The sequence below is a fragment of the Eubalaena glacialis genome, chromosome 3 (genome assembly GCF_028564815.1).
Source record: "Eubalaena glacialis isolate mEubGla1 chromosome 3, mEubGla1.1.hap2.+ XY, whole genome shotgun sequence".
Lineage (NCBI taxonomy): Eukaryota > Metazoa > Chordata > Mammalia > Artiodactyla > Balaenidae > Eubalaena > Eubalaena glacialis.
In genome coordinates this window covers 50,639,749-50,653,467 of record NC_083718.1, presented here as the reverse complement: position 1 = coordinate 50,653,467, position 13,719 = coordinate 50,639,749, and the positions used below count along the sequence as shown (strand labels likewise).

At 49.3% G+C, this 13,719-nt stretch overlaps 1 protein-coding gene across 2 annotated transcripts in view; it reads right to left on the bottom strand.

The window, feature by feature from the left end:
* NMNAT2 (nicotinamide nucleotide adenylyltransferase 2) overlaps nt 1–13,719 on the bottom strand; it is a 213,045-nt gene that overhangs the window by 16,509 nt on the left and 182,817 nt on the right. The window contains exons 8-10 of one of the 2 annotated variants that reach the window (XM_061187559.1): nt 13,001–13,081; nt 11,842–11,886; nt 7,269–7,345 (exon numbers count right to left, since the gene is read on the bottom strand). In XM_061187559.1, the coding sequence (XP_061043542.1) occupies nt 7,269–7,345; nt 11,842–11,886; nt 13,001–13,081 (203 nt within the window). The remainder of the gene's footprint in view (nt 1–7,268; nt 7,346–11,841; nt 11,887–13,000; nt 13,082–13,719) is intronic. The other variant, XM_061187560.1, reaches the window with a different exon arrangement.

Below are 13,719 nucleotides of genomic sequence, written 5' to 3'. Positions count from 1 at the left end.
GAACCAGGCACTGTCCTGGTGTTGCCCAATGAGAAGGACAAGTGCAGTGTGCTCACAGAGCTTACCTCCAGTAGGGAGAGATCGTAAGCAAATAAATACATAAATAAGAAAACATCAGGTGGAGCTAAGTACAATACTGAATATAAAACAAAGTGACTTTGGGCTTCTCTGGTGGCGCAGTGGTTAAGAATCTGCCTGCCAATGCAGGGGACACGGGTTCGAGCCCTGGTCTGGGAAGATCCCACATGCCACGGAGCAACTAAGCCTGTGAGCCACAACTACTGAGCCTGCGCGTCTGGAGCCTGTGCTCCGCAATGGGAGAGGCCGCGACAGTAAGAGGCCCACGCACCGCGATGATGAGTGGCCCCCGCTTGCCGCAACTGGAGAAAGCCCTCGCACAGAAACGAAGACCCAACATAGCCAAAAATAAATAAATTAATAAATTAATAAATTAAAAAACAAACAAACAAACAAAAAACAACAAAATGACTTTTAAGCCGAAACCTAAATGACAAGAACCGGCCAGACATAGGGATACCTGGGAAAAGAGCGTTCCCAGTGAGGCCACAGCTAGTGCAAAGGCCCTGAGGTGGGAAAAACTGTTCAAATAAAGAAACTAGGTGGAACTGGGGCACAGAGAGGCGGGAGAAGTAGAGAAGGACCAGATCACGATAAAGATGGGGTTTCATTCCAAATGTGAAGAGAAGCCATTAGAGTGCTTGTTTAAAGAGGGCTTGACTTCCATTAGCGACAGAATCCAATTTACGCTGACTTACCCAGGCAAGTCTAACTGGTAAGACCCTCTATGGAATCATTCTGAGATCAGGGTTCAGGATCCTGACCATCTCCCTCAAACAGTCTTCTCTTCCCAAGGTACAGTACCTGAGTTACTCAGGCCAACTCGTACTTCTTCTCCAGATGAGGATGTTCAGGGATGAACAGGGGACTACCAGCAGGAAGCAGAAGCACCATTTATTAGAGGACCTGCTATGCACCGGGCACAGTACTAGCAGCTTTATTTCTTAATACATTTAATCCTTGAAGCAACCATCTTCTGAGATGTGGGCTTCAGTTCTCACTTCATAGATGGGGAAACCAAGACTCAGTGAGATGTAGTAACTAGTCCAAGCTGCACAGCAAGTGAGTGAATTTGAACCCACTCTGGTCCACTTTAAAGGCTCTTTCCACCACAGTATGCCTCTTCTAGATCCATTTTTAAGACTCCCATTTTAGTGACTTGAAATTTCTTGGTTTGAAAATATAGTCTACCTTATTTTTTCTCCAGGCTTATCCTGAGCTACGTCCTCACCTCATTACTCTACATCGCCCCCTAAAGTATATAATTTTGTGTGCTTCTGAGTAGGTTAAACAAGATGCAAGGAGAGAGCATCCAGAAGAAGCCACACAACAGTAGGTGAGGAGCTTCTGAAACAGCCTCCAGCCATTTCGGGAAAGAATCCTCCACCCTTCTTCCGGCCCCTGCTTCTCTCTGGAGGGAAGGCCGGGTGGGAACGCATTTCCAGGATGGCTCTGTTAGTGCAAATCAATGAATGATCCTTCAGACGGGTTTCCCAGGGGAAGTCATTCCCACTCCCATTTCCGATCTGCCTGGGGGTGTGGGAAGGCAAGGAATTCCAGACTCAAGTCAAAAGCGTGAAAACCAAACCAACAGTGCCTTTCACACGAGAACCCTAGCTCCCATGGTAGGGCTGAAGCCGCCTTCCCCAGAGCTGGAAACACGGCATCAGGCTTATCAGTGTGGAGACCTAATCCCCGGGGTGGAAGTGTCCATTGGGCTTCCTGGCTGGGGCTGGACTGTCTGATAAAAACCATCTGAGCCTGAAAAACCAAATGTTTGTCTTTGCTCCCTTTATCCTGGAGCCCTGGGATTTCTTCTGGAGTGGCTAGTGCCCCAGGCTCTTCCTCTGTTTATTTTCTTTGGTTGTTTTCCCATAGCTGGTGGATGTAGGAAGCAGTTAGCCCATGCCTGGTTGGCTGGAAAAATGTAGAACACAGCCAATTAGAGCCAGCCTGTGGAATGTTGGGCTTTGAGAAGTGCAAAAAGAAAGAAAAAGAAAAAAAGAAAAAACAGTTTCCTCATTGGCCCATCTCTGGTGTTTAATGTTCCACCTTTGGGTTTTCATTCCTTTGAGTTAAATATTGACCCTTGCTCATTTAAAATGCAAATACCATTTTCAAGCAGTGAATACATTTAATCATTAAACTGAATGATTTTGCCTGCTTGCTGAAAAGTCAGAAGTCTCCCAGATAAGGACCAAGATAAACCTTCTATTTCAACCAGCCAGAACCAACTCCCGAAAAGGCCTTATGCCCACCACTGGATCTTTTACAGCCTTCTCTCAACCTCAAAAGCCCTTCTTTTTGTACCCACTTAACCCAATCCTACCCATTATTCAAAGCCCAGCTCAAGTGCTACCCCCTCCCTTGTGGCCTGCTATGAATTACACATCATTCTTCCCACTTGTCTGTCTTATCTGGATTAGGGATCTGAATGTATGCCAAGTCCTGCTCTGCTGCTAATAGCTAAGTGGTCTTGGACAAGTCACAATCCATGTGAGCCCTGGTTTCCATACCTATAAATGGGAACCGAGATTCCACTTTCAGGAGTGTTCCGGTGGTTAACTGAGATAATCCACGAGAAACAAGCTAAGTGTTTATTGTGTCTCCCCATTAGAAAGCACAGTGCACAACGGTGGGGAACTTTGTCTATTCTGTTTTCTCCGTTCCTCCAGCCCTAGAACAGTGTCTGGCCCATGGCAGGTACTCAGTAAATATTTTAAAACCAATGAATAAATAACAGCCAACATTTATTGACTGCTTACTAGGTTCAAGAACTCTTCTAAACTTTTTATATGTTTTATTTTATGTAATATAAAGAACTAATAGAATAAAAACTGTACGATATTTTTAGATTGCAAGTGCTGCAAGGACAAACAACGTGCTTATATTCATACTGGGCACTCAGTATCAGCTGAAAGATTGATTGAACGAAAGAATGCTTGAATCAGAATTAATTGCCAGACTGCCTTCCATTATAATATGATGGACAAAGCAGCTGGCAGCATCAGATCCCTAGACGATGGGTTTTGTCTGGGGGAGGGGAGTGAGGATAAGAGTTTCCTGTTTCACAAATCTGTCCATGGCTGACACTTTAGGCTTTGGCCTTGACTTCCCATAGACCCCAGTCCATGCCTGGATATGTGCTTTGGTGCTGGTGTCAGGATGCAGCATAGCAAAGATCCCAAGCTCCAAAGGCTGGTCCCAAACTCCAAAGGCTGGTCCCAAACTCCAAAGGCTGGTCCAGGAAACTGGACCTTGCTCTCTCTCAGGAATCAAGAATGAAAATGCCAACTGCCAGGCCACACAAGCAACTCTTTTGTATTCCATAGAGAGAAACATGATGTATATGTATGGAATTTTCTCCCCACGGAATGTAAGGGGAAGGGGTGTGCCATGGGTCAGAGAAGGTCAGAATTCACTATGGGCTGATGGATTTTTGTGTCTGTTGGGAAATGCCCAGGGGATGTGTTTGGGTGGGGATGGGTTGTTCCTTTAGTTGTGTAATTAGATTTCTGGACGGAGAGCATAGGTTCAGGAATCCAAATCAAAAGAAAGAGCAAGACTGACTCAACGGAGAGTTTGTGATTGTGTCGAAAGAGGGCTTGGCAGCCCTACTATAGAACAGACTGTCCCAGCTGCTTTCCAGCCTGGGTGGGGCATTGCTGCTCCACGGTCCCCACTGAGCTTTCTTTACAGAAGGATGGTGGGGCTTCTATGTCTCCCAGACCTGTCTGAACTAGTGGCTTCTCTCTTGGTTTGTTCCTGAGGATTCTGGAGAGACTGGAACGCAGAGCAAGGGTCTAGGACTTTTCCAAGAAACTTGGTTCTCTTCCCCACCCTCCTGTGCCATCATTGGCAGATTCAAGGCTTCAGGTTCATGGTCACTGAGCACAGGTCTGTGGCCAGCAAGTACCACTTGGGACACCAGGTGATAAAAAGAAATGTGTTCTGATAAAGGGTTGAATAAATGAATGAAACCTGGGATAGAAGTGGGTCTCACATGCCTGATCCCTGGTAATCTCATGGTTAGGAACAGAGATCCCTACAACGGGCCACTTCCAGAGGCTAGAACTTTCTATTAGAATAAGCAGGGCTCACCCTGTACCAGTCTTGAAAGAAAGACCTTCCTTTTCTAGACCCTGAGCTCCAACTTTCCCCAAATACGGACAGTGGGATAATTCACTGAGTTACTAACTAGTTTCATGTTCCCTATATATGCCTTTGCCCAATCCCCACCCTATTTCTAGCAGAGAACCAGACCCTTTATGAGAGGAGTTTTTAGGGCAGAAAATAGTATGTTTTGAAGTCAATGGCTTTAAACCACTGAAGAGATTTCCCTAGACGTCCAGAGGAGGGGAGAGAAAATAGGGGAGATAGCTTCAGAATAGAAAGAAGAGGTTCAGCTGCCCCCCTTCCACACTACAAAGAAGCTAGAGAGCTGTGAAGCCCACCCCCTCCTCCCTCCCAGACAGCACCCTAAGGGCAAAGCCTCAGAAGAAAATAGGGCCAGGATCATAGGTGGGTTGGGCCCAGCACGGGGCCTTCCAGACTCAGCCAGGAGTCCCATGCCCCAGGTGGGCCTGGAGCAGCTTGCCATCCACCTCACTGGACCGTGAAGGCCCCCATAGGGAAGATGTCTGTGGCGACCCTGATGAACGGATGTTCACGTTCAGAGCCCACGAGAGCCTCTCAGGTTCTGCTAGTCAGTAATGACTGAGCCTAACTTTCCATCATCCCTGGGATGGTGATTTGGAGTTGAATTTTCACGTGATTTAAATAAATTGTGATATTTCTGGCACACTTCTGTTGTGGCCTGAAATTCACACTTCTTACATAAGGAAACAGCTCCTTGATTTTGATTTTTTTTTTTTTTGCCTCTCCCTCGGCTGTCATGATTCTAAGGACCCCACAGATTCACTGTCGGTGGAATCAGGGAACTGAGCAATCGGTTGGGCGGGGGTGGGGAGGTAGAGCTCTGGGCTCTAGAGAACCATCTGGAGTGAGCCCTGAGGGTCCGCTTCAGCCAGTCTCCCTTCTGCCTGTGCTGTGGATTAGAATTCTCAGCACCCTGAACAGGACAGATGTGGGGTCCCTGCTGGTTTGGAATTGCTGTGCCTCTGGGAGCAGCCGGGCTGGGTGCTCCGATCTCCAGGGTGACCCGTCAGGTGGGAACATGGTTGAACAGATGAGGGTCTCACTCCACCTCCACTACCACAGCCCCAGTAAATCCACAGCTATCGGTTTTTCAATTCTTTTCTTGTAACCAACACGTCATTTCAGCATCAGGGACCAACTGGAAGAGGAGTGACCTGGGGCTCTTTTTCCTGGTTCTCTGAATGTGGGATCTGACAACGTCAGGAGCAGCCATGTCGGAGAGAAATTAGAGGCCCTGCAGTCGGCCTTCTCTCTGGGAGGAACACAGAGGGACTGGCCGTGCTTCAAGGGCCCCCAGTTGTGTCAATTTCAGGCTCCAGAAAGTGGGGTCTGCCCTTGAGAGTCACACTTAGCAAAGAGGCCCTAGAGACGTCCTGTTCATGCAGCGGCCGTTCAGGCTGCTGCCCCTGTCAATTTCATCCCTCTAAATCACTCCCCAGCTGCCAGGGCCTCCCCATGGGATGGGGCCTCAGGCAATTGCCCGGATTTGCCTGGATTCTTGAAAGAGCTTTGCTGAAATCTTGTACAGAACTTCTCCCGCATTACTTTTTCCTTTCAAAGCAACTTGTGAAGTAGAGAGGAAAGTAAAAGTTAATTAAGCCACTTAATCCAGAACCGAAAAGAGGTTTCAAATTTCACCTGCAGGAAATTGTTCAGGGGTAGAGAGGAAAGGACTACACAGTATAATCTGCTTCCCTGAAACTATGCCTCCCCTCTTGGTTATCCCACAGCAGGCTAGCATCTATGCCCTTCACCTTGAATATTTATGTGTTTATCTATGTGTCTATTTAGGTAAATTCACTTATTAACAGTTGTTGTATGTCACTGTGTGTCAGGTGCTAGGCTGGGCACTTTACATGGATAACCTCACTTAATTCTCCCCAGACCCTATGAGATGGGTACTATTATGATGCCCATTTTAGAGATGGGAAAAACTGATGCTCGGAATATATTTTGTCATGAGCTGTGTTGGAGCAGAACTAGAATCTTTAGTTTAACCCTGAAGGTTCTCTATTTCTCTCTCTCTTCAGAGACATATATATACATGAAAAATTTTCATATGCAGACATCTTACCAGGTGGAAATACTTGGTACCAGGTGGTACCTGATACTTGGGGGCAGGGACTGTATTGTTTATTTCTTTAAAAATCTCAGAATGCTACAGATAACATTCTATAGATTTTAAAAAAACAACCAAGGCCCAGAGGAGTTGAGTGATTTGCATGGGGTCACAGAGTAAGTAATGAAAAAGTACTAGGTCTAGAATATCTGCCCTGAGAATCCAACTTTCAAAGGGCTATGAGTTTGGGAGCTAGCATTAGCTCTGGCTATCAGATGAATGAATTAATAAAAGAACAAAAATGAATGTACCTCTGAAGGGTGAGTAACTCATGAATTAGCTAGTTTAAGACCATCTCTGTCAGATCTGGTACAAAAGATGTCCACTGAGCTTCTAAATGGTATAAGTTTAACTTCCTAGTTCCCTCTATCCCAAGTCAATTGCCAGAAGGATCCTACTGACCTTTTGCTATTAACTTCTCCCCTCTTGACCCCTTTTCTCTTGTTAAGGGAATTCTAGGGTGGTATTTACCACCTCTTCAAAAGAATCAAAGGAAAACAAAACACACACATTTCAAAAGGGCAAAGCCTTTTTAAAAAAATTCCTCCCTCCCCCATCTTTCCCCACCAGCACACACCCTCCAAGCACTACTTGGGAGAAGGTATTCTGTGACTCAGATTGCTTTTTTTCCCAGGGGCTTTCCAGGAGCAAGCATGAGGAGGAGTGAGTATAAAAATACAGGACGAGATACACCTGGGGGTAGGTGAGAATTTTCTTTTTTTTAATTTAATTTAATTTTTTAAACTAATTTTTATTGGAGTATAGCTGCTTTGAGAATGTTCTTCCATCATGATGTGAATGGATTGCCCATTGCCCTCCTGTGTGAGGAGGGAAGACTACAGGTCAAAGTCGAGTGCCCCCTCCCCATCCATCCCCACGCCAGCTGTGCACAGGCCATAACCTTGCTACTCACATCTGCCTCATTCCAGAGCCCTGGGATGCAGAAGGACTCCAGAAGGTCACTGCCACACAGCAGCAAGATCCGCAGCTCTGAGGAGGGGGAACAAAGTTTGAAAAGGGAGTGAGTGGAGGCCTGGGAAACATTCAAGTCTCAGCCTTCTTCCCCCGATGAACACAGAAGTGTCCCATCCTTGGGGCTCCAGAGCCCAGTTCTTCCAGGCACCTCTGCACCACGGTGTGTGCCGTGCTGAAACCTCTGCTCACCCCTCCCCCAGGCTCATTTACAGACCACCCTCATTCCCTGCAGGAGGAATGGAGCAGAGAGGGAGACTAACTGTCCTGGTTTGCTGGTACTGAGGGGTTTCCAGGATGGGTTTCCATGCTAAACCAGGATGGCTGGTCACCCGAACAGAAACTGAGCCAGCTACATGCCTAGTGTGCGGTCTAAGGGTCTCTCCTTTGCTCCATATCAAACCGAAGTGCCCGTGGAGTTTGGCTCCTCCGCTGCTGTGCATTATCTGGGGTTTGTCTCGTCACAAGTACCTGATGTGATGGGGGGCGGGGGACCCCGAGTACACTCTCAATTCATCAGCTAGCTCAGCTCATCGGACGTCCTCTCTTTACATGGCCACTGTCCTCAGCAAAGGGCTTGAGGAGTGAGGCTGCACCCCACTTTCCTGACTCCCAGGCGTACTTCTTGCTTGTCACTTGTTTTTCTTCCCTCATTAAGCTCACTCTGAATTTCCCCAGTGAGGCCGCTGTCATTTAAAACAGGCAGCAAACTGACCGGGGCATGAACACTGAGCAACAGGGGGAAAAAGAATCCTGGGATTCTCAGAACCACGTGGGGAGAGACTTCCACCTGGGCTGGGATTCAGGTGGTGCGTCTGGTTCCCAGGCAACCCAGGCCCTTCCATCAAGAGGCTGTGGCTGTGGGTATCTTGCCTGAAACAGTGAGACAGCCCCGCTCTGAGCCTTCCAGAGAACGCTGCCACCCTGGACCCTGAGGCCGAGAGATGGGCGGCAGCTCTGCCCGCCTCAGACCCTGTAGCTAGCTCAGGGACCTGACGAGGACTTTCAGGTGGTGAGCTCACCCTGGCTGCAGGCTAAGTGGAAGGCTGCTGGGCTGGCGACAGACAGTGAGAGCATCTCACGGTCCCAGGTCAGTGCAGCCCATACTCAGGGAGCCCCATGGAGCCCTGGGGTCTTAACTCTTAAATATTCCTGCAGCCTCCCCTCTCCCCTCTCCACGTCACACTGTAGTCTCATGGTCTGTTTATGTCCAGGGACCTTAATTGATCTTTATATCTCCAGGGCCTGGCAGAGTGACCTGTGCACAGTAGGTGCTCAGAATGTGTTGAATGAGTGAACAACAGACAGGTTGACCGCAGAGGCCATGTGGGCAGGCCGTCTAAGAGCCTTCTGGGCGCTCTGGGATGGCAGTCCGGGATGGCGATTGTGGCCTTGTCTCTTGCAGCATGGAGGCCCTGGTCAGTGGTGCCTCCCTCTGTGTTAGGCCACCAGCCTTCGGATGGCTGAGAGGAGCCAGACTGGGCTCATTCTGGGATCCTGTTGTTCCCTGTCTCCGGCTTGGAGCCACCCAGAATTCCAGGTCAGTTCTCTGTTGAAAGGCTGAAGTTCTGTAACTGTGGGCCTAAGATTTCAGTTAGCTGGCCGTCTCCAGATGACATGCTGGTCCTCAGTTTCTTCTACGTCAGTGATTCTCAACTGGGGGCGATTTTGTCTCCAGAATTTGGCAATGTCTGGAGACTTTTTTGGTTGTCAAGACTGGAGAGAGGGGTGTGCCGCTGGCACCTAGTGCTTAGAGGGCGGGAATGCCACTCAACAGTCTACACAGCACATAGCAGCCCCCATGACACAGGATTACCTGGTCCCCAGCGTCAACAGTGCCGTGGTTGAGAAACCCTGCTCTACAGCCATGGAAATGAATCTCTTTTCTATTCCCAAGCCAGAGACTCACTTTCTCACTTGAAAATAATGTAGGATTATTTTTAAAGCCAAAGCAGATCAAGTTAAAGCACGGGGTTTCCACCTTTGCTTGCAGCACTGGAACAGATGGATTTGTCACAGGCCAGAGGCCCTGGCAGGGCTTGGGATCCCACGTGTGGCCGCTGGAGGGCAGCAGTGGTTTCTCAGGTTTATCATCTGAGACTAAGGTACGTGTTTTCAGCCCATAAGCCTTGGGTCTGGGGCAGGCCCTGGGAGCAGTCAGCGGGTTAAGAAAGTGGAAATGGAGCCATAGATGCTAGCTGAGCTAGGAGAAATGGCTTTTTCCTTCTCGTGAAGCGTGCAAGGGGATTTCAAAAAGGGGACGTGTGAGCCAGAGGGCCTCACAGCACAGCGGTCTAGAGGCCAGGCAAGCTCCCTTCCTGGGACCTCCTCTGGGTCCAACTTCCTTCCCCAGTTGAGGATCCAGGGAGCCAGAATCAGCACTCTCCTGCCACACTCTCCTCCCGGGAATCCGGGTTATGCAAAGCCCCAGGCCCTGCAGCCCCTTCCCGTACCCACTGCACGCTGAGGCAGCTGCCACCTGTACCACACGAGGCTGCAAATCCATCCAGACAGCTGTGGCCACTCAGCTTTCCTTTCTCCGAAAGAGGAGTAAGATGGGGCTAAGACTAGCCCTGCGCCTCACAAGGCTGCAGTGAGATGGTAAATGTGGAGTGCTAGGAGCTAGGAGCGTGGCCATGCAAACAAACACCCATTGCATTGCCTCTCTGTAGGAGGGGGAACTCCCCAGGGTGGAACAGCCTGATACATAGGCCCTGGGTGCTGGGAAGGTAAAGAGGTCCCAGCTGAAGCTGGGCCACAATGCATTCTTCCTGGAACAAGGTGTCGGAGGAAAATATACATTGGAATAGAGCTGAAAGTCTGAAGACTGCTCTGAGCTCGGCTGGTCTGGGCGAGAAGACTTCCTCCCTGGGTAAGGTAGTTCCTGGCCAGGTGTGGAACCGCAGGGAAGGGGGAGTGCAGGGCTTTTGGGTGTTTGGGGCTGTGGAACCTGGGGTTACATGCTTCTTCCTGCTGGCTTTGGGAAGCATCCAGAAAGGCAGGTGTCCTTTCCTGTGGTCCTCAGACAGCCATGTGCTGGTAAGTAAAGCCTATTAAAACTTGATAAAAGAATTGGGAAGTGAGGAGTTTTGAGTACTTAATACTTTTGTTTTGAATACAATGTATTTAACTGTTACTTAATATAATTTAATTTTTATAAATTTATTTATTTATTTATTTATCTGTCTGCGTTGGGTCTTTGTTGCTGCACGCGGGCTTTCCTCTAGTTGCGGCATGCGGGGGCTACTCTTCATTGCAGTGCACGGGCTTCTCATTGCGGTGGCTTCTCTTGTTGCAGAGCACAGGCTCTAGGCGCGCAGACTTCAGTAGTTGTGGCACGTGGGCTCAGCAGTTGTGGCTCACAGGCTCTAGAGTGCAGGTTCAGTAGTTGTGGCGCATGGGCTTAGTTGCTCCACAGCATGTGGGATCTTCCTGGACCAGGGCTCGAACCCATGTGCCCTGCATGGGCAGGCGGATTCTTAACCACTGTGCCACCAGGGAAGTCCCATAATTTAATTTTTAGTATAGGCTGCGTTTAACAACTGGTTGGTAAGATCCCTGAAAATTTTACAAATGGCTCTAGTGAATAAATATGAGCCAACTCAGGTGCACCACTGCCTGGGATCAGGGGACAGGACCCAGAGAAGTTCCTTGAAATGACATCACATCTGCTGGGCCTCCTGGGAGAACACACTGCCCAGGTGCAGCCCCAAACCTCCATCTCTAGGAGGGGTTGCCTGGAGCATCTCTGTAGCTCGAGTTGAAGATTAAGCATGTCAGCTGGACACCAGGCTGCCCCTCATCCTAGAATTTCAAGCATTCCAGCTGTCACTGACCCTCCTTGTCACCTGGTACCTGCATCAGCTCCAGCTCCACTCTTGCTGTCTGCCCTTTACCCGGCTTCAGATACTTGTGTCTCTAACTTATTCTGGAACCTTGGAAAGATCTGTTTCCTGGTTTGTTTCCTAGGGTTGCCCAGGACTCAGCTCACTTCTGTGGGGGGTTAGCTCCTTCCCATCCTGACAGCTCCGTGTAACCACCCTCCACCTGCTCTGGCCTGGGGCCTTAGTCTCTATTCAAGGCTGCGGGGGAGGTCACAGTTGTGGCTTTCTGCCCCGTCTCTCCTCCTCATCCTCCAAACGCCGGAATCCTCTGGTGAGGAAGGTATGGGAGCTCTTCTGCCGCAGGCACAGTGCTGTGGGCAAGAGAAGAGTCTCTCTGGCTGGCAATGAACTCAACTTCCATGACTTTTGAATGAGGGAGAAGAGGCTCCGAAGGGAAAATTGCCAACTGATCCCATCCTACCTCCTGGGAACCTGCCTGAATCTAGTATGGAGATGTCAAAGAAGAGATGACTAAGAATATGATCTTAGCTTGGGAACAATCAATTATCCCTCTAAGAGCAGACCCTGCTGCAAACACCACCCAGGGTTTGCAAGGCTCTCCCCTCCCCCACTTTGCCCGTGGTGGAGGCAGGTGGCCCCAAATGTTCCCACTTGCCCAGCCCCACTCACCAATCTCCTCGTACCGCATCACTGTGCCCAGATTGGCATTCTCATCTAGGGAGGAAAGAGGAAATGCAGAAGCATCAGGGAACCAACTTCTGGGTACCTGATATGCGTTCTGTACTCAGAGGGAGAACCCGGGGTCGGGTGATTGGGTGGGAGTAGGGACATCTGAGTAGCGTAAATGGAGAAGGAGCATCTCCTCAGGCTCCAGAGGCAGGATTCACTGTTCTGGGACTTTGAGAATTGGACAGCCCGGCTGGGTTGCCAATGACGGACACACACGTGCTCATGCTGAGCGCCTTTTGTTTCCTTCTGTATTTAGGGGAGGCTGGCCACAAGAGCACCTTCCTTGAACCTAGGGCGACAGCTTGTAGCGTCACACAGAGGTGGCCCTCTCTCGTTCAGCGTTCTGGTTCAAATAACAAGCAAAACTGAGTACGCTGAGATTTTTCACGTGGCAGGATGGAGAGCCCTGGAAAGATGTGAAAGACAGAGGCTTTACCATGTGCTCTGAGTGTGCACGCCCACATGGGGCACACGGTGTGCAGAGCACTATGGAGATGCCACCCTGGCCCCCTGCCTCCTCAACCATCCCTCTTAGTTCCTATTCAAGGTTGGAAATCTGAGAAATGGCAGAAGTCAGCCCCAAAGAGTCAAAGGAATGGGGGCTAGACCTTCAGCTCTTCTGCAGAGTTGAATTTGGGGTTTGTAGGAGAAAGAGCCCCAGAAGCAGCTATTCTCATCTATGCTGAGTCCTTAGGGGAGCAGCCAAAAAATGGAGAAAATTAAGGAAAGGGCTTGTGTGTTCTTAGCCTCTCAGCAGGAGTACTGACACTGCCAGAGCTGGGAGGACCTGAGGGAGGATGCTGGGCCTCTGAGAACTCTCAGGCGGGTGGACACATTCTATAGAGGGAAGGACCAGAACAGCCCAAGGAGGGGAGAGGAGTGGGGAAGGTCTCCAGGATCCCTGAGCCAGGATGATCGCGCCTCTGGGCTCCCATCACACCTTGGCCCTGCAGGCCTGGTGACATCCTCTCTTCTCTCCCAAGTTTTGCTCTATAAATGCTCATCCCACAGCAGGTGCTGGGGCTTGTCTGGTGAATGAACAAAGGGAGGAGGGAAAGAAAAGAGGCGGGATTGGTAAAGAAGGTCCTTGCTCCCTTACCCACAAAGGTGAAGCGCTCCACCGGTGGGCGGACACAGCAGATCCGGCTTAGGCTTTCTCCCACCTTTCCCAGGATCTTGGCTATGGGAGAGAGAGCAAGACAGACAGGGACAGACGGAGAGAACCACTCACAACTCACACTCGCGTCAGTCCCACATTTGGGCCACTGTAAACAGTGGGGCTGCCCTGCAGGGGCAGGGGTTGGGTCATGGAGGCAGTAGGAGGGTGGAAAGAAAGAACAGAAGTATGACAGCCCAAATTCCCTCTTCTCATTCCCAGTCCAAGGCACAAGCATTCTAAGCCCTAGATGGGAATCTATTGTCTGGTCGTGTTTATTACACTGTTGAAAAATTGGAAAATATAGAAGAGGAATATATATAAAAAGGAAAATAGAAAGCACCCATAATTCCACCGCTAGAGATAACCACCACTAAAGTATGCATATATTTTTTTATTTTCTTCCATTTTTATTATGCGTATGAATGCAGATATGTCTACGTAACATAAATTGGATCATAGTCTACATTTAAAGGGCCTGTGCCCTGTTTGCATTTTTCGTTTTTTAATATCATGTGCATTTCCTCAGCCACCCCCAACACTAAACAGTAACACCCAAATCCACGGAGACTCGGCCTGTGGCAAAGAACTCATTTGGAGTAATTTCTGCTGGGCAAAGGCTTTCCTTCCCTTTCAGATGGTGTTTAGAATAATCAGACATC